Consider the following 22,931-nt stretch of genomic DNA (forward strand, 5'->3'; position numbering starts at 1 on the left):
ATAAGTAAGGGGGTGTCCTATACGGTGTAGGCCACTAGAGGGCGCTAGAAGAAAGTGGAGGTCGCTAGGACCGGGGAGAGCCCTGGGAGGCCCACAGGTGCAGGAGATAATGGGCTGGGTCCTGGGTGGCTAATTAACCACTTTATACCCCACCTGAGTTGTGAAAGGAGGGAAGTGAGCTAGCAGCAGAAGAAGAGAGAGCCCCTGAAAGATACTGGCTAACCTTATGGACTTAGAGGGGGACTGGGTGTCCGACGGAGATCAGCAGGCTGTGTGTCCTCAGTACTTATAGGAACTGTGTGTTCAGTGGAGGGACTGTGTGTCCGAAGAAGAAAAGACTGTGTGTCTAGAACTGTGTGTTCAAAGAGGGACTGTGTGTCCGAAGTACTAAGAGAAGCAGGCTGCAAAGCCTGGGGTTGAGAGTCCCCAAAGTATTGGTATAGTACTGAGCCCATGTATCTGTGTGGGGAGGCTCAGGGTGAAGACCTATGAAAGTATAAAGTGTTAGGCTAGAATAAGTGTGCCCAGGGGCTGGAATAAAGAGTTGCCTGAGAGATATATGCAGTGGGTGAGACCTGCTTAATTTGCTGAGTGGAAACCAGGTCACCCTGAGTGAGAAGGGGGATATCACAACACGCAAGGACACATTTACTTCAGCAACAAGTCTTTTTAAAGACAATTTTACAACTCTGAAGATTGTTCTTCATCACTTTCCAGAAGTACTCTGCAAAAAAGAGATGCGTCATGGGAACTTGAGGGAAATGCCTTTAGTGAGCTGCTTCAGAGACATCAGCAGTGTGATGTGGAAGAATGCCTCCGCAACAAGGGAAGAAAATATTTTGAATCCAGAAGACCCCTGACACAGGCGCTGTGCGCCGAAACACGGACCCTGTCAGGTCCATTCAAGCATTGTTTTATCAATGTATATGATTAAAGACTTCATTTCCCCTTTATCTTGAAGGCCCTTGGTGCTTTTTTGTTTTTGTCTATACACTCCCTTCACCTTTAAAGTTTACATTGCCGTGTACATACTATAATTATTTTGTGGACATTCTGGTGGCAGAGTCCGCACTTATGCAGTTAAGTGCTGATATTTAGCGCCTAGGCAGATAAAATAAAGGCAAAAATAGAACCACATAAAACACAATCCTACCTGTGTTCAGTTCACCTTAAGTTTGAAGTGCTGAATACGAGAAGAGAAAGGAGAAAACTTCTTCAAAATCATTCATAAATCAAATAATAGTGGTGATGGTCCAGGGAAGGAAGAAGAAACTAAAAGTATATAAAAATGTTTATTGAAGATAAACCCAGACCTTACTTTGCAGAGTTTCGGCATCAGCCTTTTTCAGGGGTCAATGAAATTTTCAGTGTGACAAAAATCCAAATACAATCACAATCTTCTTACAGATAAGAACAATCCTCCGCGGTTCTACAGCATCTGACCCTGTTTGGACATTTGTCACATTGAGGCAACACTGAAGATTTCATTGACCCCTGAAGAAGGATGAAGCCTAAACTTAGCCAAGTAGGGTCTGGGTTTACCTTCAATAAACATTTTTAATGTACCTTTGGTTTCCCCCTCTCTCCCTCTCTGGACCATCATCACTGTTACATAAAAACATACGAGTAGCCATACTGGGTCAGACCAATGGTCCATCTAGCCCAGTATCCTGTCACAAACCCAAATCATGTCAGAATTCCATGCTACCAATTCCAGGGCAAGCAGTTGCTTCCCCATGTCAGTCTCAATAGCAGACTATGGAATTTTCCTCCAGGAATTTGTCCAAACCTTTTAAAACCCAGATACACTAACTGCTGTTACCACATCCTCCAGAAAAGAATTCCAGAGCTTAACTATTTGTTAAGTGAAAAAATATTTCCTCCTTTTTATTTTAAAAGTACTTCCATGTAACTTCTTTGAATGTCATAAGTAAATAAGTAATGCCATACTGGGAAAAGACCAAGGGTCCATCAAGCCCAGCATCTTGTCCACGACAGCGGCCAATCCAGGCCAAGGGCACCTGGCAAGCTTCCCAAACGTACAAACATTCTCTACGTGTTATTCCTAGAATTGTGGATTTTTCCCTAGCGGTTTATGGACTTGTCCTTTAGGAAACCATCTAACCCCTTTTTAAACTCTACCAAGCTAACCGCCTCCACCACATTCTCCGGTAACGAATTTCAGAGTTTAATTACGCGTTGGGTGAAGAAAATCTTTCTCCGATTTGTTTTAAATTTACTACACTGTAGTTTAATCGCATGCCCCCTAGTCCTAGTATTTTTGGAAAGCGTGAACAGACGCTTCACATCCACCTGTTCCACTCCACTCATTATTTTATATACCCTAGTCTTTGTACTTTTGGAATGAGTAAAAAAATCAATTTACTTCTATTCATTCTACACCACACAGGATTTTGTAGACCTCAGTCACCTCATCCATCTCTTTTCCAACCTGAAGAGCCCTAACCTCTTTAGCCCTTCCTCATACGAGTGGAGTCCCATCCCTTCATCATTTTGGTCGCCCTTCTTGGAACCTTTTCTATCTCCACTATATGTTTTTTGAGATACGGCAACCAGAACTGAAGGCAATAGGCAAGATGAGATCACACCAAGGAGCCATATGGAGGCATTATAGCATTTTCGGTCTTATTCACCATCCCTTTCCTAATAATTCATGGCATTCTGTTTGCTATTTTGGCCGCCGCCACCGCACACTGAACAGAAGATTGGTTAAGTGCTGTGTATGTTTTACCCTGTCAGTTATCCCTGGAAATTCAATGAAAGTGCCCAGACATTGCTTGGCATTGAATTTCCTGGTATAATTCTGGCTGTGATCAATATCACGCTGACCGTCATTGGCTGAAGCATCAGGTTCTCTATGTTTATTTCTCTATGTTTGGCTTTGTGGTACTTGATTGACAGTTAATACAATGAAATGTACATTTTCAACCTATGCAGATTTTTTTTGTCTCAAATAACTGTTTGCATGAGCAGTGTCATTTTATTCAAATCTGCTACTATTTGTCTTCTCCAACAAGATATGAGTTTGATGAATATATTCCGAGATAGGAAAATCATTATCATTGAGTGAGATAATCTTATTAACTAACCGTTTAATATACTGCCATTCAAAGTCTAAAGAATAGACGTGGCAGTGTTCAAGTTCCAAATAGTTAACTGCCCTAATACAAAAATGAATAAAATCTCGAAAGGGGCAAAAGACGAATAGCACAACATCAAACCCCATCAACAATGGTAATATAAAAATGAAACACATAAAAAGGGGAGAGGAGAAGCTGAACTGGCCAGTAGCCCCCCAAAAATCAGATGCCCAGGAAGAAAAAAATAGGCACAAATTAAGGCAAATGCATTTGATTGCATCTGTTCTCTTACATGTGAAAGTGAAAGTACTGGGGGAAGTGTTGTATTCCTAGTGTTTATCCAATAAACATCAATTTTATTTTTTATTTTTATGGAATTAGAAAAGGTGCAGAGAAGGGAGACGAAAATGATAAAGGGGATGGGACGACTTCCCTATGAGAAAAGGCTAAAGCAGCTAGGGCTCTTCAGCTTGGAGAAAAGGCAGCTGAGGGGAGATGTGATAGAGGTCTATAAAATAATGAGTGGAGTTGAACGGGTAGATGTGAAGCGTCTGTTCACGCTTTCCAAAAATACTAGGACTAGGGGGCATGCAATGAAGCTACAATGTAGTAAATTTAAAACAAATCGGAGAAAAGTTTTCTTCACTCAACGTGTAATTAAACTCGAATTCATTGCCAGAGAATGTGGTAAAGGCGGTTAGCTTAGCGGAGTTTAAAAAAGGTTTGGACGGCTTCCTAAAGGAAAAGTCCATAGACCGTTATTAAATGGACTTGGGGAAAATGCACTATTTCTGGGATACGCAGTATAAAATGTTTTGTATTTTTGGGGGATCTTGCCAGGTAGTTTTGACCTGGATTGGCCACTGTTGGAAACAGGATGCTGGGCTTGATGGACCTTTGGTCTTTCCCAGTATGGCAATACTTGTGTACTTGTGTGTACTTGTGAAACTCATTAGTGTTTTGACCAACCCTGATTTTAGGATGGATAAGGTTATTCCAATTTGATCTTGACCAGCTCTAGTACACTGCATGTAATTTGATTCTGTTATTACCAGCAATAGCGTGAACTCTTTTTCCATTCTATTTATTTAGGAAAGTCATTTTGGATAAAATGTTTGGTGAACAATATCTTGAAATTATCTTGAATCAGGTAGGTTATTTTCACAAAACAGCACAAGACACGTGGGTATGCCTGTTATTAAAATGCGAGGCAATATTAGTGGTGTATAAAACCTAAATTGAATTGAATTGAATTAATATTAATACAGATAAAATACAGTGTCAAATACTGAAGACAGATGACTACATGCAAATACATGCATATCAGCTCAGTTCATGAATATTTAATGTGTTTAATGCACACCATGGTATGTACCATGATGTGCAATAACATTCTGCTGAGGAAAATCTTAGCTAAATCTCATAGTTAAGTTCTTATGTTGGCCTTTCCTTCCTACCTACAAGCCTCCACTCAAAAACAAATATCCAAGTTTGCTCAATCCCCCCAAAATGAATGCAGGAGCCCCTTGAAGCTGGGTGCTCTCCAGTATTTATGTTCATTTATTTCTAAGAGTAAGGAAATCTAAAAGCAATTTTTTAATATGACTTACAAAGGGAAATCTTACATGGATATCTGACGAAAGAAGAAGTCTCTATGGATGTGATTATTGTTTTGCAGGGAGATTTCAGGGTCCATAAGAACATAAGAATAGCCATATTAGATCAGACTAATGGTCCATTTAGCCTCGTATCTTATTTCCTACAGTGGCCAATCCAGGTCACAAGTACATGGCAGAATCCCAAAGAATAGCAAGATTCAAAAATCCTAAAGAGTAACAAAATTCTGGAATCCCAAAGAGTAGCAAGATTCCTTGCTACTAATCCCAGGGATAGCAGTGGTTTCTGCAAGTCTGTCTCAATAGCAGACTATCGAATTTTAGTCCAGGATCTTGTCTAAACCTTTTTTTAAACCCAAATACGTTAACTGCTGTTACCACATCCTATGAAAATATGTTCCGGAGCTTGTTCCTCTTCTTCTTTTTAATGTATTTCCAGGCAACGTCACTGAGTGTTCCCTAATCTTTGTACTTTTTGAAAGAGTAAAAAAAAAGAAAAAAATCAGTGCCTAACACTGCTTAGTAAAAGAATCCCTTGGTGATTTAAGCTTGGGATACAGGAAACTTTGTAGGCTTACTGATAAAACCCGTGTTAATTTCATTCAGAAAAAAAGGATCAAACATTAGTTATTAGTTTATTAAAAAGTCTAAAATTATTTTGCCTTAGTTTAGATTTAATTGTCACGGAATTTACCAGCTCTAAATTTTGTTCCTCTAATTTAGTTTCAGTTATTAGAGCCCTAGAACAGTGAAAATTAAGGTATTAGTGAGCTTATCAGCTCCTAATGTTGGTGCCCTGTCTTTCAGTCATCTCAGGGACCTGGTGGAAGGAAAATAACCAGTGGAACACTGTGATCCCAGAATAGAAATTATTGCAATGATAAAGTTGGTCGAATTGGAGGGAGGATAATGTTATATGTTAAAAAATAACAGTTCATCAGGAAACAGATTGCAAACAGATAGAAATCCCTCCCCTACCCCCCACCCCTGATACATAGTGCAATTTAACTGGCCAGAATGGCTGTTGACCGATTAAATAGCGTTTAACCAGCTCTCCGCCTATATTCAATGGGAGATAACCAGCTTTCTCCAAGGACAAGCAGGCTGCTTGTTCTCACGACTGGGTTGACGTCCACGGCAGCCCCTCAAACCGGAAGAAATTCTTGCGGGAGGTCCCGCACGTGGGGCACGCCCACCACGCATGCGCGACCGTCTTCCAGCCCGTGCGCGACCGCTCCCGCTCAGTTTTTTTGATTTCTACGCTGGAGAAAGATGCGATTCCGTCCCTCTCCGTGTCAGCCCCGGAAAACCGTTTTTGCAGCCTAGTCCACGATTTCTTTCATTCGCGCGCCCCTTTTTTCCTTTCACTAAAAAAAAATTCCTTTTCGTCGAGTTTTCTCTTTTGTTTCGCTTCGTCGTGGCCTTGTGGCCGCACGCACGATTTCTTATTTTCATGGTGTTCCTTTTACCGCCACCATCAACGGTTTTGACTTTACCGACACAATTTTTCCGTCGATGTCCTCGAAGTTGCCAAGCGGATTCAAGAAGTGTGGTTGGTGTGGCCGGCAGATCTCGCAGACCGATCCTCTCGCTTGGTGTCTCTAGTGCCTCAGCATAATTCCAAAGCGTGCACCTTGTGTCTCGGCTTGAAAAAGCGGACGCAGGTGGCGAGGTAGTTCTTCGGGACCATCTTTTTGGAACTTGCGCCGGTCCTTCGACATCGATGTCAGCGGCATCAGTGTCGACGTCGGCAGCATCGGTGTCGACGGCTGGGTCTTCGGTATCGGTACCGATGTCGACGTCTTCGATGCCGACCATGGCACCAACCCCAGGAGTACAGGTTCCCTTGGCCCGATGACCTGCCAGCGACGGCGGCGGTGAGCGACCGACTGGGCAGTCCGCCTCGGCTGCTCCCGTTGCCCAGGGCCATCGGGACTGAATCCTGTCGGATCGAACCCCCAGAGGGCGCGGAAACTCCACCTCCTCCTCGTCCATGCCGAGGAGCGCCGATGACGGTCACCGAAAGAAAGCGGCGAAGAAGCACCATCATCGGTCGCCCTCGGCACATGGCACGGGCAACTCAGGGACGTCGAGGGACGATTCAATCCCTAGGAAACGCCCACGCCGAGAGGAGTGCTCCCCCTCTATTGAAGAGGTGTCGATGCACAGATCGTCAGGTAGCCCGGTACTGTCTCCTGGACCCAGGCAGCTTCGAGCACTGACGCCCGCACCGGCCCCCCAGCCTCTCCCGACAGCGGGCCTGGACGAGTGCCTCCGAGCCATCCTCCCAGGTATCCTGAAGGGGCTGATGCGCCAGGCCTTGCCGGCACCGTGGGTGCTTGCACCCGCGGTGCCGTTGTTGGAAGCGCTGGCTGGGTCTGGACCCGTGATGCGGTCGTCGACACCGGTACCGCTTGCGGTGCCGGTCTCGACCGTCACTCAGGTGGAATCCCCATCGACGTCGATGGAGGGAGCTTCGTCCCCGCCGGCGCGGAAGTCCGCCTCTCGGCACCATCATCGAGGACATGGTTCCTCGGGGTTGAGACGGGCCCGGTTGCAGTCTGAGCTCAGAGAGCTCATGTCCGATACCGAGGAGGAGGCCTCGTGGGGGGAAGAGGAGGACCCCAGATATTTCTCCTCTGAGGAGTCTGCGGGTCTTCCCTCCGACCCCACACCTTCACCGGAGAGGAAGCTCTCGCCTCCAGAGAGCATCTCCTTTGCCTCTTTTGTCCAGGATATGTCTATTAGCATTCCCTTCCCAGTGGTTACCGTGGATGAGCCGAGGGCTGAGATGCTCGAAGTCCTCGACTATCCATCACCACCTAGAGAGTCTTCCACAGTACCGTTGCACAGTCCTCAAGGAGACACTGCTTCAGAAATGGCTGAAGCCCTTATCTAATCCCACCATCCCTAAGAAAGCGGAGTCCCAATACAGAGTTCACACAGACCCGGAGTTGATGCGGCCTCAGCTCCCACATGACTCAGCGGTCGTGGACTCTGCTCTCAAAAGGGCAAGGAGTTCGAGGGATACCGCCTCGGCGACCCCAGGGCGGGAGTCTCACACTCTGGACTCATTTGGGAGGAAGGCCTACCATTCTTCCATGCTTGTGACCAGAATCCAGTCATACCAGCTCTACACGAGCATCCACATGCGGAACAATGTGCGGCAACTGGTGGACCTGGTTGACAAGCTCCCGCCGGAGCAGTCCAGGCCTTTTCAAGAGGTGGTCAGGCAGCTGAAAGCGTGCAGAAAATTCCTGTCCAGGGGTATGTATGACACCTGTGATGTGGCATCCCGAGCCGCGGCCCAGGGTATAGTGATGCGCAGGCTCTCGTGGCTGCATGCCTCTGACCTGGATAGCTGGACCCAGCAACGGCTAGCGAATGTCCCTTGCCGGGGGGATAACATTTTCGATGAGAAGTTCGAGTAGTTGGTGGACCAACTGCACAGCGAGAAACCGCTCTTGACAAGCTCTCCCACCGGGCGCCTTCAGCATCCACCTCCACAGGTGGATGTTTTTCCCGGGCCTGGCAGGCTGCACCCTACGCTTACAGCAAGTGTAGGTACAACCAGCCGGCCCAAAGGCCTCCTCAGGCACAGGGACAGTCCCAGTGTGCTCGTTCCCGTCAACAGCGTGCGCCTAAGCAGCCCCCTGCAGCTCCACAGCAAAAGCAGGGGACGGGCTTTTGACTGGATCCATGGGAACATAGCCACCATAAAAGTAGCTGTGCCGGCGGCCTGCTGGTCGGGGGGAGGTTGACAGTTTTTCATCAAAGGTGGCCTCTCATAACCTCCGATCAGTGGGTTCTCCAAATAGTGCGGTGCGGATACACACTGAATTTGATCTCCACCCCACCAAATTGCCCACCGGGAGTTCAATCTTTCAGCTCCCACCACAGGCAGGTACTTGCAGAGGAACTATCTGCCCTTCTCAGCGCCAATGCGGTCAAGCCCGTGCCACCCGAGCAGGCAGGGATTCTATTCCAGGTACTTCCTTGTGGAAAAGAAAACAGGGAGGATGCGCCCCATCCTAGACCTGAGAGGCCCGAACAAGTATCTGGTGAGAGAAAAATTCAGGATGCTTTCCTTGGGCACTCTTCTCCCCATGATTCAGAAAGATGATTGGCTATGTTCCCTGGATTTGAAGGATGCTTATACTCACTACCCGATACTGCCAGCTCACAGACAGTATCTGCGATTCCGTCTGGGGACACGTCACTTCCAGTATTGTGTGCTGCCCTTTGGGCTCGCCTCTGCGCCACGGGTATTCACAAAGTGCCTCGTAGTGGTTACGGCGTACCTTCGCAAGCTGGGGGTGCACGTGTTCCCGTATCTCGACAATTGGCTGGTGAAGAGCGCCTCAGAGGCGGGAGCTCTTCGGTCCATGCAGTGCACTATTCAACTCCTTGAGCTGCTGGGGTTTGTAATAAATTACTCGAAGTCCCATCTCCAGTCATTCCAATCTCTGGAATTCATAGGAGCTCTGCTGAACTCTCAGACGGCTCATGCCTACCTCCCCGAGGTGAGGGCCCAGAACCTTCTGTCCCTCGCCTCCCAGGCCAGAACGTCCCAGCAGATCACAGCTCGGCAGATGTTGAGACTCCTGGGCCATATGGCCTCTACAGTCCATGTGACTCCCCTGGCCCGTCTTCACATGAGAATGGCTCAATGGACCCTAGCTTCCCAGTGGTGTCTCGCCACCGGGAATCTAGAAGATGCCATCCGCCTGTCCATCAGTTGCCGCAATTCGCTGTCCTGGTAGATGATTCGGACCAATTTGACCTTGGGACGCCCATTTCAAAATCCTCAGCCCACAAAAGTGCTGACGACAGATGCATCTCTCCTGGGTGGGGGGCCCATGTCGATGGGCTCCACACCCAAGGGGCGTGGTCCCTCCAGGAAGCAGGTCTCCAGATCAATCTCCTGGAGCTCTGAGTGGTCTGGAATGCGCTGAAGGCTTTCAGAGACCGTCTGTCCTTCCAAATTATCCAAATCCGGACAGACAACCAGGTTGCAATGTACTACATCAACAAGCAGGGGGGCACCGGATCTCGCCCCCTGTGTCAGGAAGCCGTCGGAATGTGGCACTGGGCACGCCAGCACGGCATGCTTCTCCAGGCCATGTACCTGGCAGGCGTAAACAACAGCCTGGCCGACAGACTGAGCAGACTCATGCAACCGCACGAGTGGTCGCTCCATTCCAGAGTGGTACGCAAGCTCTTCCGAGAGTGGGGCACTCCCTCGGTGGACCTTTTCGCCTCCCAGACCAATCACAAGCTGCCTCAGTTCTGTTCCAGACTTCAGGCACACAACAGACTAGCGTCGGATGCCATTCTCCTCCATTGGGGGACGGGCCTCCTGTATGCGTATCCTCCCATACCTTTGGTGAGGAAGACCTTACTGAAGCTCAAGCAGGACCGCGGCTCCATGATTCTGATCGCACCCTTTTGGCCACGTCAGATCTGGTTCCCTCTTCTTCTGGAATTGTCACCCGAAGAACCGTGGAGATTGGAGTGTTTTCCAACCCTCATCTCGCAGAACGACAGAGCGCTTCTACACCCCAACCTTCAGTCTCTGGCTCTCACGGCCTGGATGTTGAGGGCGTAGATTTTGCTTCCTTGGGTCTGTCTGAAGGTGTCTCCCATGTCTTGCTTGCTTCTAGAAAGGATTCCACTAAGAAGAGTTACTTTTTCAAGTGAAGGAGGTTTGTCGTTTGGTGTGAGAGCAAGGTCCTAGAACCTCACTCTTGTCCTGCACAGACCACCTGCTTGAATACCTTCTACACTTGTCAGAGTCGGGTCTCAAGACCAACTCAGTAAGGAATCACCTTAGTGCAATTAGTGCTTACCATCATCGTGTAGAGGGTAAAGCCATCTCTGATCAGTCTTGAGTCGCTCGATTCATGAGAGGTTTGCTTTTATCAAAGCCCCCTGTCAAGCCTCCTGCAGTGTCATGGGATCTCAACGTTGTCCTCACCCAGCTTAACTTTTGAAAGGACCACTAGGATAGAATGAGGTAAACTGTAAAAAAAAAACATAAAACAAAAGCAGCAGCTAAAAATAAGTTAATATAGCCTTATGTAAATAGTGAATGAAATTTGCCCATTTGAGGTTTATACTCCACATCTCTTGTGCACTTTATACTGCTCACATTTGATGACAATAAGAAAGGGTCCTTCAGCATTGACTCTTATTTAATAGTTATAAATGTTGAATTGTTCTCCTCTACCCTTTTCAAACACAGATACCTGGAATATTCTCAAATATCCTTACGAAGATGAATGTGGCCAGTGGAGTCAATAGTAAGTGTTCTGAATTTTTGTTGCCATTCTCTCTTCAGGTTCGTTAGCATGTATGTGATAGTGAGTTTTGTTACAATCATAGAAACAAGAAAGGGTAAAATCATCTTTGGGGGTAACATTCACATGAGTGGCAGTCAGCATTATTTTAAAAAATAAGTTTGCACATTGAATCAGAAAGGTCCATGAATATAATCTCAACTAGGGTAGGAATGGATAAGGAGTCCTGCTACCACTTTTCCCTCTAAGCTGAGCGGAGGTCCTCCAACTGCACTGTTGCCAGTGGGGGCGCTACTTCAATGTTTTAAATCGCTAGAGACAGGCAAGTTCCCTGGAGTCTTGCAGAGCTTGTCTGTCCCTAACAGGTTACTTCCTGTTCCGGGGCAGAGAAAGCAGGGAACCAGCAGAGCCGACGCAGCTCCCAGCAACATGCAGTCGGGGCGGATCGGCCCTCCCGCCCACCCCTCGCCACTTTCCAATGTAAAGGTGCGCTCTGGGGGGGGGGGGGGGTGCTCCAGAGGGGAGAGGGTGCGCCGTGCTGCCCTCACTATCTATCAGACAGACAACAATCCATAACGTTTCGCAGCAACTCATCGCCACCATGGGCTCCACCCTGTGGGGTAGCACAAGGATCGATACTGTCACCTATTCTGTTCAATATATACCTCAAGTCACTAGGTATATGGAATACTATGGTTACATGTGTTTAATGGTCCCCCTATGGATGTTCACTTATGCCAGTCATTGATCTTGGTTCATTGATTGCACCTAAAAATTGGCAGGCCAACTCATCTTTCAGCTAGTATCCTATAACTGTTTAGGTGCATTATTAAGCCATTATAGAATTGTTGCCACATCGTTATAGAACTGCATCTGACTCCCAAATAGAGCAAAATATATTTTTGAATCATCTTCATTTCATGTTATTTTATTTCTTCCAGACATGGGTTGTTGAGAAGCCTGAACAGTGAATGAAGGAAGGAATCTTTCTGGCTGAAAACCTGCAAAATGTTGATTACTTTTATGTTACCTAACTGTGCAATTAAAGCGTTAGGAACAAGAATGAATCATTTTAGGGAAAAAGTGAAACTTCTGTAATGCTAATGGTGTCTAATTTCTTAAAGTTTCCTGAAATGCTTAAGGACAGTGATCAAAGGCATTTCATGAGCAAGCATCTTTCTTTTTAAATACTTGCAAAATCTAACATATCAAAAATAAAGGGGTTGATATTCAATGTGGTTTAAGTAGGGAGGAGAGGCTTCAGACCCTCTTACACAACACTGAGCAGGTCAGCTTCCAATATACGCCAGCACTTAACCAGGCAGCCTGAGACAATCAAAATCTAAGCAGTGCCAATTCTCCCTGGCTCCCTTTTCAATACTTCTCCCCTCCCCTCCCCAATTCCATGTCCAAGTCCTGTTCCACAACCCCGCTGTTCCGCTCTCCCCTAGCTCCTTGATCTGATTCCCCCTTAAAAATCCCCCATGATCACATATGCAAACCCCCCACTCTGTTCACCAATTCATCAACTGCTGCCCTCTGGACCCCTCAGTCACCCCCAGGACTTACCAGGTTCTGATCTCTGGTGTCTAGTGGGATGGGGGTTGAGTGGTCCCCTTTCCACTCCTGACCCATTGGCTCCAGTTTCAAACTGACAGCACTGATCCAGTAGCTGTAGTCTTGCAATTCTACTGCTAGGAGCAGGGCCGTGCCTAGGGTCTCTGGCGCCCCCCTGCAGCCTATCAGTTGGCGCCCCCCCTGCAGCCTATCAGTTGGCGGCGGCGGCGCCCCCCCCCCCCCCCGTGAAAATGATCGCTCACCACTTGCCACACTGACAGGAATTGTCAGCAATATTCTTAGAAACAAATTGCTATACATTGCAAAATAAGATAGCAGATGTAAATTCTCAAAGTGGACATATTCCAAACACTAAAATGAAAATAAAATGATTTTTTTTCTACCTTTGTTGTCTGGTGACTTTCTTTTTCTGATCATGCTGGCCCAGTATCTGATTCTGCTGCTATCTGTCCTCTTAACTCCGTTTCCAGGGCTTCCTTTCCATTTATTTCTTTCCTTTCCTCCTTTCTTCTTCATTTCTGGTCCTCAGCTTCTGCCTATTTTCTTCATCCATGTGCAGTTTTTCTCCTCTCTTACTTTTCCCTCATTTCATCTCCTTCATCTCTCTTCCCTCCCCTCTATGTCCAGCAATTTCTCCTCTCTCCCTGAGCCCTGCCCTCCCAATCCATGCCCACCCATGCTCCTCTGTCCCCTGCCCCCTCCATTCATCCCTTTCCAGCAATTCCCCTCTCTCCCTGACCCCTGCCCTCCCAATCCATGCCCATCCATGCTCCTCTGTCCCCTGCCCCCTCCATTCATCCCTTTCCAGCAATTCCCCTCTCTCCCTGAGCCCTGCCCTCCCAATCCATGCCCATCCATGCTCCTCTGTCCCCTGCCCCCTCCATTAATCCCTATCCAGCAATTCCCCTCTCTCCCTTCCATGACCCCCCCTCGCATCCATGCTCCTCTCTCTCCCATGTCCCAGCCTGGCCCGCCCTCTTCTCCCCCCCCCCCCTTTGCATCCATGCTCTCGTTTCTCCCCTGCCCTCCCGTTCCCATTGTTCAACTGCCCACCCTCTTCACTCCCCCCAACATCCCTTTTCTTTTTAAATTTACCGCCCTGGCGGTTCTGGCAGCGCAGCGTCAGGGAAGGAGGCGGCGCTCCCGACGTCTAGCCTTCCCTTCGCTGTGTTCCGCCTTCTTCTGACGTCATCCTTGACGTCAGAAGAAGGCGGAACACAGCGAAGGGAAGGCTAGAGACGTCGGGAGAGCCGCCTCCTTCCCTGACGCTGCGCTGCCGGAAGCGCCACAGAGGTAAATTTAAAAAGAAAAAAAAAGAAAAGGGATGTTGCGGGAGGGCGAGCGAGGTGAGCATGGTGCGGCGGCGCCTCCCAGAGGGAAGCGCCCCCCTGCCATGCTTACCTCGCTTACCGTGTTAGCATGGCCCTGGCTAGGAGTCAGCTTTCATATAAGGCTGTGCCGCCAAAGATTCAGACCCCTTTGTTAAACCATTTCCAAATTAGAAGACAGAGATGAACCATCAACTTAACCTGCAATACACATATTTACTGGCACAATCTCATAAGCTCTTTTTGGAACAAGATCAAGGCTACAAATGGCTCATTATATCTTTGTAATCACCTTTCAGATAAATTTTCTGTGTTCTGGCATTGTATTCTCATCCTACCTTCTGAAAATCATTAAAACGTTCACTAAGGCACGCTAACAGATTTAGTGTGTGTTAACAATTAGTGCGCTAAATGATAAGATGCCCATAAGAATATAACAGGTATATTATCATTTAGCACCTGCTAAATCTGTTATTAGTGTCTTAGTAAAAGGACCCCAGTGTTATTTTCATATTGTAAAGAATTGTTTTCTTATTGCTTAATGCCTGTACTGTATTCATTCTTTCATTAAAATAATAATTACTTGCATCACATTCCATGTCTCTCTGCTACTATAGAGCATTTAATCGTAGGGTGTCTTGTATGAAACTGTATAAAGCAGCCAGCTTGGGTTTTACCACATAATAGACATTAACGTAGACCAAAGCCAACATCTACCATGTCTTCAAACCAGCAAAGCAATACAAAAACCTACACTAGTTGTCTAATGTAGATAAGAGTGAGAGGTAGGCATATCGTGGGCAGGTTGGAGGAGTGGCTAGCTGTCCAACTGCCAATGACAAGACTGCATTTATTACCACCTCAAGAGAAGAGCTTTGCAGTGTAAAGGATCGTCAGCCCATTGGTGTGAGCTGAGTGATCGTGAAGACCTCTCTTTGTAAATCCTTAGGCTCCTGCAGGCACAAAATCTCTGTTTTTCCAAATAAAAGTTATATCCTTGCATCTATTCAGTGACCTTCACTTAACCCCTTTGGTCAATGTCAAGGTCACTTGGAGAGAACTCAGCCCATCCCTGGCCTCTTTTCTATCTATGGAGTTTAACACAAGTTCTAACAATGTTTAAGGAAAAAAGTTCCATATGTATAAACAAAAATGTTCATTAAGTTGTCTTTTAACTTGAACTTATTTATATTGAAATACCCAAAGGAAATACCTTTTAGTTGGGGTCAGGCCCTGTACCAGACTGCCTACCTATCACCACATGTATAGCTGTGATTGCTGCTACATCTACATGCAGGCAAGAAATAATGTCACCTAGTCCTACTCCAGACTTCCTCAAAATGTAAAAACCACAAAGGAAAAAAAGGATAATTTACTACCTTTAGACTCTGGTTCAGCTTCCTTCCATTTGGCCTCCCAGCAGGAAGACTGTGGTCCAGTGGTTCCCAAATCTGGACCTGGAGACACCCCAGCCATTTAGCTTTTCAGGATATCCACAATGAATATTCATGAGAGAGATTTGCAATCCTACTGTTTTCTTCTATTCTGTGTCCTTATACATATATCTGGGAACAAAGAGATTATACCTCCTAGAACATCCAGATTAGATGATTGAAAGAAAAAAAAAAACACTTCCAAAAGTGCTTCTTTATCCTGTAGGAAAACAAAAGTAACTGGGAGAGTCAGTCTCTCTACAACTTTTTGCTGTGCTCAAGAGAATTCCCAATCTGTTGGCAAAAGCTGATTTACTTCTCAAAATCTGTGACCAGAAAGTGTGCTTGAGCGGGGATGGGAAAATAGATTTGTGATTGTCCTCAGTGCTGAATGAAAGGAAAAGGTTTAATTGAAAAGTTATGGTCCCTATTACAGAGCGGTGGTAAGCCCAACACAGTCTTACCACTCGCTCTTCTGGGACTACTGCCGGCCCAACTTATCTTTCCATAACACTTTTAACCTTCATAGCACACTCTATTTCCAGACGGGACCTGTTTCACCACCAGTGATGAAGCGTTGTATCCCTGAGGAAGCCTGGTGGTGAAACTGAGTACTCTTTAAAGGTTGAGCGTGATGGAAAGATAAGTGCGCTATTTTTTATATATAAAGAATGAAAAATAAAAATTGTGAATAAAAATTGATAGGATTAAGGGGCTTTTCTGGCCGATGATAGAACGTGGTCTGAATGAGGAGGAGGAAGAGGAAAGGTACAGGCCAGCTGATGAAAGGGAGGAACATAGTAACATAGTAAATGACGGCAGAAAAAAGACCTGCATGGTCCATCCAGTCTGCCCAACAAGACAAACTCATATGTGCTACTTTTTGTGTATACCCTACTTTGATTTGTACCTGTCCTCTTCAGGGCACAGACCGTATAAGTCTGCCCAGCACTATCCCCGCCTCCCAACCACCAGCCCCGCCTCCCACCACCGGCTCTGGCACAGACCGTATAAGTCTGCCCAACACTATTCCCCGCCTCCCAACCACCAGTCCCGCCTCCCACCACCGGATCTAGCACAGACCGTATAAGTCTGCCCATCACTATCTTCGCCTCCCCACCACCAACCCCTCTTCCCCCCACCGGCTCCACCACCCAATTTCGGCTAAGCTTCTGAGGATCCATTCCTTCTGAATAGGATTCCTTTATGTTTATCCCACGCGTGTTTGAATTCTGTTACTACTACTACTACTACTACTACTTAGCATTTCTATAGTGCTGCCAGGGTTACGCAGCGCTGTACAAGTTTAAACATGGGGAAGGACAGTACCTGCTCAAGAGAGCTTACAATCTAAAGGTAAAAACTATGTAGTCAGTGTAGGTATCAGGAATGGGAAGGTGGTTAGGCACCAAAAGCAAGGGAGAAGAGATGGGCCTTGAGTAAGGACTTGAAAATGGGCAGGGAGGGCGCATGGCGTATGGGCTCAGGAAGTCTGTTCCAGGCATAAGGTGATGCGAGGCAGAAGGGGCGGAGTCTGGAGTTAGCGGTGGTGGAGAAGGGTACAGAAAGGAGTGATTTGTCCTGAGAGCGGAGGTTACGGGTGGGAACATATGGGGAGAGGAGGGTAGAGAGGTAATGGGGGGCTGCAGATTGAGTGCACTTGAAGGTCAATAGGAGAAGCTTGAACTGTATACGGTAGCGGATCGGGAGCCAGTGAAGCGACTTGAGGAGAGGGGTGATATGAGAGTATCGGGTCACGCGGTAGATAAGACGTGTGGCGGAATTTTGGACAGATTGAAGGGGGGATAGGTGGCTAAGCGGGAGGCCAGCGAGGAGAAGGTTGCAATAGTCAAGACGAGAGGTAACGTGCGAGTGGACGAGGGTTCGGGTGGTCTGTTCAGAGAGGAATGGGCGAATTTTGCTAATATTATAGAGGAAGAAGCGACAGGTCTTAGCTGTCTGCTGGATATGGGCAGAGAAGGAGAGGGAGGAGTCAAAAATGACTCAGATTGCGGGCTGAAGAGACAGGGAGGATGAGGGCGTTGTCAACAGAGACAGAAAGTGGGGGAAGAGGAGAAGAGGGTTTGGGTGGAAAGACAAGGAGCTCAGTCTTTGCCATGTTCAGTTTCAGATGCCGGTTGGACATCCAGGCAGGATTAATGCACTTAGTGGGGCGAGAGACAGATGGTGCTAGGGTATCCAGAGCAGTGGAGAGAATTTCATTGTAGGTAGAGACAGCCGTGTCGACAGATTCGGAAGACGAGATGGAAGGGAAGAGAGTGGAGATGTGAGAGGATAGGGTAGGGGGGTCGACAGCTTGGAGATTCCTGAAGGCAGTGGTTATAGTTGGGCGAAGTTGAGGGGGAGGGTGATGAAGAGTGAGGGTGATTAGGTGATGATCTGAAATAGGAAGGACTGAGGTGCAGAAATTGGAAGGTGAGCAGGAAGAGAAGAGAACGAGGTCGAGACAATGGCCATCATGGTGAGTAGGGGTGGTAGAGCATAGTCGGAGGTTAAAGGAGGATATCAGAGTGAGGAATTTAGAAGCGTAGGAGTTGGATGGGTTGTCAACCTGAATGTTAAAATCACCAAGAATGAGGGATGGAGATGCGGGATCAAGAAAGACGGTGAGCCAGGCGTCGAAGTCAGTAAGGAATGAAGAGAGGGGCTTATCAGGGGAGCGGTAGATGACTGCAACTGTGAGTGGTAATGGGTAGAATAGCCGGATGGAGTGAGCTTCAAAGGATGAGAAGCAGTGAGACTGCGGTAGGAGGAGGGGTTGGAAACTACAGGAGGGCGAGAGAAGTAGCCCGACGCCTCCACCGCGGCCATCTGGGCGGGGAGTGTGGGAGAAGAGATAACCTCCATGACAAAGGGCCGCGACTGAGGCAGAGTTGTCAGGGGATAGCCAGGTTTCAGTTAGGGCGAGCAGTTGGAGAGAACGAGAGATGAAGAGATCGTGGGTGAAGGGCAGTTTGTTGCAGATCGAGTGGGCATTCCACAAGGCGCATTAGAAGGGGAGGGAAGAGGGGGGGGAGGAGGGGAATAGAGACGAGGTTGGAGACATCACGGAATCGTTTGCATGGATAGGAGGAGGATAGGTGAGGGGGGCCTGGAATAGGATTAATGTCTCCCGCGGATAGCAGGAGGAGGAGCAAGAGAGTGCGGAGGAGGGTGGGGGAGGTCGGGCGACGAAGGCGACGAAGGCGACGAAGACGGGGTGCACTTAGGAGGAATGGTGAAGGGTTAATGGTAGGAAGGAGGTGTTGGAGATTAAGGGCTAGGAAGGAGGAGGGGGACAAGAGAGATGGTGAGGTGGTGAGGGATGGGGTGAATAGGGTATTGTCGTAGCGGGCAGAACGGGAGGGAACACAGGTGGGAAATGAGTTCCAGCAGTGGACGGCGGTAAGGGGAGGGGAAAAAGATTAGGAAGGGACAGGGCAAGGAAGAGGATGTGGACAGGGGCCATAGGTAGTGATTGCGGTGTGACAGGTGTAAGTGTAGTGACTGAGGTGAGAAGCAGATAGATAGAGCGAAGAGCCGGAGGCTTGGAATTGGAGGGATTGATGGACTGGAGAGTGGGTAAGTCAGTGGCTGGCAAGTTAGCAGGCAGGCAAGTGAGGCAGTGGCTGCCAAGCTTGCAGGCAGGGTGGAGCAAGCTGATGTGGATGGACAGGAACGAGCAGGGAGAGGCAGGGGGGCAGGTAAGTCAATGGCTATCAAGTTAGCAGGTTGGCAGGTAAATAAATGGTGACAAGCTAGCAGGCGGGTTGGGGCATGATGGGGCTGATGGACAGGAACAAGCAGGGAGATGCTGGAGAGCAGGTAAGTCAAGGGCTGATGAGTTAGCAAGCTAGTAAGCTAGTAGGCAAGCAAGTAAGTCAATGGCTGACAAGCTAGCAGGTGGGCTGGAACAAGCTGGTGCAGATGAACAGGAACGAGCAGGGAGAAGCTGGAGCAAGCAGGCTGGAGCAGATGGACTGAAACAAGCAGGGAGAAGCTGGTTCAGGTGGATTGGAACACGCTGGAGCAGATGTGCTGGAGCAGGCAGGCTGGAGCAGGTACTGGAGTAAGCAGGGAGAAGCTGGTTGAGGCAGACTGGAGCAGGTGTACTGGAACAAGCAGGGAGGAGCTGGATCAGGCGGACTGGAACACGCTGGAGCAGATGTACTGGAGTAGGTAGGCTGGAGCAGGTGTACCGGAGCAAGTAGGCTGGAGCAGATGGGCTGGAACAAGCAGGGAGAAGCTGGTTCAGGCGGACTGGAACACGCTGGAGCAGATGTACTGGAGTAGGTAGGCTGGAGCAGGTGTACCGGAGCAAGTAGGCTGGAGCAGATGGGCTCGAACAAGCAGGGAGAAGCTGGAACAGTCGGACTGGAACACTGGAGCAAGCAGGGGAAGCTGGTTCGGCGGACTGGAACAAGCTGGGATCGGGCGGACTGGAACAAGATGGGATCATGCAGACTGGAATGAGCTGGAGCAGGCGGACTGGAACACACTAGAGCATTTGGATTGGAACAAGCAGGCTGGAGCAGATGGACTGGAACAAGCAAGGGGGAAGCTGGATCGGCGGACTGGAACAAGCTGAGATCAGGCGGACCGGAACAAGCTGGATCAGGCGGACTGGAACAAGCTGGATCAGGCGGACTGGAATAAGCTGGGATCAGGCGGACTGGAGCAAGCTGGTGACAGGCGGACCGGAACAATCTGGGATCAGTCGGACCGGAACAAGCCAAGCTGGGATCAGGCGGATTGGAACACGCTAGGGCAGCTGGACTCCAACGTTCTAATCTTGCTGCCTGTGTCCATGGCTCCTTCGCAGTTGCTGAGCTAGGCTCTGTAGTCAGGCTGGCGTCACCATTGCAATTATGCTGTGAACTTCAGAACCCTTTGTTACCATTTTCATTTCCACCACCTCCCGCGGGAGGGCATTCCAAGCATCCACTACTCTCTCTGTGAAAAAATACTTCCTGACATTTTTCTTGAGTCTGCCCCCCTTCAATCTCATTTCATGTCCTCTCGTTCTACTGCCTTCGCACCTCCGGAAAAGGTTCGTTTGTGGATTAATACTTTTCAAATATTTGAATGTCTGTATCATATCACCCCTGTTTCTCCTTTCTTCCAGAGTATACATGTTCAGGTCATCAAGTCTCTCCTCATGCGTCTTGTAACGCAAATCCCATACCATTCTCGTAGCTTTTCTTTGCACCGCTTCAATTCTTTTTACATCCTTCGCAAGGTATGGCCTCCAAAACTAAACACAATACTCTAGGTGGGGCCTCACCAACGACTTATACAGGGGCATCAACACCTCCTTTCTTCTGCTGGTCACACCTCTCTCTATACAGCCTAACAACCTTCTAGCTATGGCCACTGCCTTGTCACACTGTTTCATCGCCTTCAGATCCTCAGATACTATCATCCCAAGATCCCTCTAACCGCCCGTACCTATCAGATTCTCCCCGCCTAACACATACATCTCCCGAGGGTTTCTATTCCCTAAGTGCATCACTTTGCATTTCTTTGCATTGAATTTTAATTGCCAAACCTTAGACCATTCTTCTAGCTTCCTCAGATCCTTTTTCATGTTTTCCACTCCCTCCCGGGTGTCCACTCTGTTGCAGATCTTAATATCATCCGCAAATAGGCAAACTTTACCTTCTAGCCCTTTGGCAATGTCACTCACAAATATATTGAACAGAATCGGTCCCAGCACCGATCCCTGAGGCACACCACTACTCACTTTTCCCTCTTCTGAGCGAATTCCATTCACCACCACCCTCTGGTGGTGAATTAAGTGTTGTGAAGGGTGCAGAGGCGCCGGATTGGATGGAGGCTCTTAGGTAGAAAGCTCAAATCCAGATATTCTAGGGTAGCATTTTCTGAAATGCTACCTGTTCCACGCGCAGGGCCAAAGAGACAGGCAGAGCTCCGGAGTCTCAATGCATGGATGAGACGATGGTGCAGGGAGGAGGGTTTTAAATTTGTTAGGAACTGGGCAACATTCTGGGGAAGGGGGGGGGGCTATTCCGAAAAGATGGGCTCCACCTTAACCAGGGTGGGACCAGGCTGCTGGCATCGGCATTTAAAAAGGAGATAGAGCAGCTTTTAAACTAGAAATGGGGGGAAGGCCGACAGTCGCTCAAAAGCACATGGATCGGGATAAGGTATCTTGCAAGGATACCTCACAAACAGGGAAGATAGGGTTTCTGGATAGTGAGGTTGCACAACAGACCGTGGTAGGCCAGGTGCCCCTAAATACAACTAAAGATCAGACAAAAGATGGCAAATCAATAGTGTCAAGTACTAAGCATCATGCAAATAGGAACAACAAACATACTCTGAAATGTCTATATGCAAATGCTAGGAGTCTAAGAAATAAGTTGGGAGAGTTGGAATATATTGCACAGTCAATCCAATTCCTTCATAACTGGGAAAACAGATGCAGAAATATACTAGACCGCACCTTGAGTATTGTGTTCAGTTCTGTTTGCCACATCCCAAGAAAGATATAGTGGAACTGGAAAAGGTGCAGCGAAGGGCTACTAAAATGATAGCGGGGATGGGACGACTTCCCTATGAAGAAAGACTAAGGAGGCTAGGGCTTTTCAGCTTGGAGAAGAGACGGCTGAGGGGAGACATGCTAGAGGTATATAAAATAATGAGTGGAATGGAACAGGTGGATGTGAAGCGTCTGTTCACGCATTCCAAAAATACTAGGACTAGGGGGCATGCGATGAAACTACAGTGTAGTAAATTTAAAACAAATCGGAGAAAATGTTTCTTCACCCAACGCGTAATTAAACTCTGGAATTCATTGCCGGAGAATGTGGTGAAGGCGGTTAGCTTGGCAGAGTTTAAAAAGAGGTTAGACGGTTTCCTAAAGGACAAGTCCATAAACCGCTACTAAATGGACTTGGGAAAAATCCACAATTCCAGGAATAACATGTATAGAATGTTTGTACGTTTGGGAAGCTTGCCAGATGCCCTTGGCCTGGATTGGCCGCTGTCGTGGATAGGATGCTAAGCTCGATGGACCCTTGATCTTTTCCCAGTGTGGCATTACTTATGTACTTATGTACTTATGCACATAGCACCACTTCAAACCAGAACCTCACATAGAAAAAATTCAATACCATGGTTTAATGAAGAACTTTAAGAATTAAAAACACAAGTCAGAAGACTAGAACGTGCCTGGAATAAGAAAAAAGACGACTCTGCATTTAACGACTTGAAGGAACTACAAAGAAAATACAAATACACCATCAGACAAACTAAGAGATCTTATTATAAAAATAAAATTGGACCAGTCTACAAAGACACACATAAACTCTTCCAACTTGTGAATACATTACTGAATACCACTCCGGTCACTTCTAACAACACAGTCACTCCATCAGCAGACAACCTAGCGAACTACTTCAAAGAAAAAATTACTAAGTTACGACTCACAATACCCATCAACACAAGTGATTATGCAAACCTCCTTGAATGCTTAGACCCATCACCTGGGGAATATCCAGCAGACCGAACTTGTACTAACTTAGACATCCTATCGATCGTCAGCATACTGCTA

General features: G+C 47.6%; 2 protein-coding genes across 4 annotated transcripts in view; both read left to right on the plus strand.

Moving 5' to 3' along the window:
• LOC115475485 overlaps nt 1–12,711 on the plus strand; it is a 49,175-nt gene extending 36,464 nt beyond the window's left edge. For all 3 annotated transcript variants that reach the window (XM_030211239.1, XM_030211240.1, XM_030211238.1), the window contains exons 6-8: nt 4,194–4,251; nt 10,962–11,019; nt 11,958–12,711. In XM_030211239.1, the coding sequence (XP_030067099.1) occupies nt 4,194–4,251; nt 10,962–11,019; nt 11,958–11,971 (130 nt within the window). In that variant the 3' untranslated portion in view covers nt 11,972–12,711. The remainder of the gene's footprint in view (nt 1–4,193; nt 4,252–10,961; nt 11,020–11,957) is intronic.
• Nucleotides 1–22,931, plus strand: part of LOC115475486 — a 406,432-nt gene that overhangs the window by 173,326 nt on the left and 210,175 nt on the right. The gene's annotated exons all lie outside the window — the stretch shown is intronic.

Source organism: Microcaecilia unicolor, chromosome 8 (assembly GCF_901765095.1).
Source record: "Microcaecilia unicolor chromosome 8, aMicUni1.1, whole genome shotgun sequence".
NCBI classification, from domain to species: domain Eukaryota; kingdom Metazoa; phylum Chordata; class Amphibia; order Gymnophiona; family Siphonopidae; genus Microcaecilia; species Microcaecilia unicolor.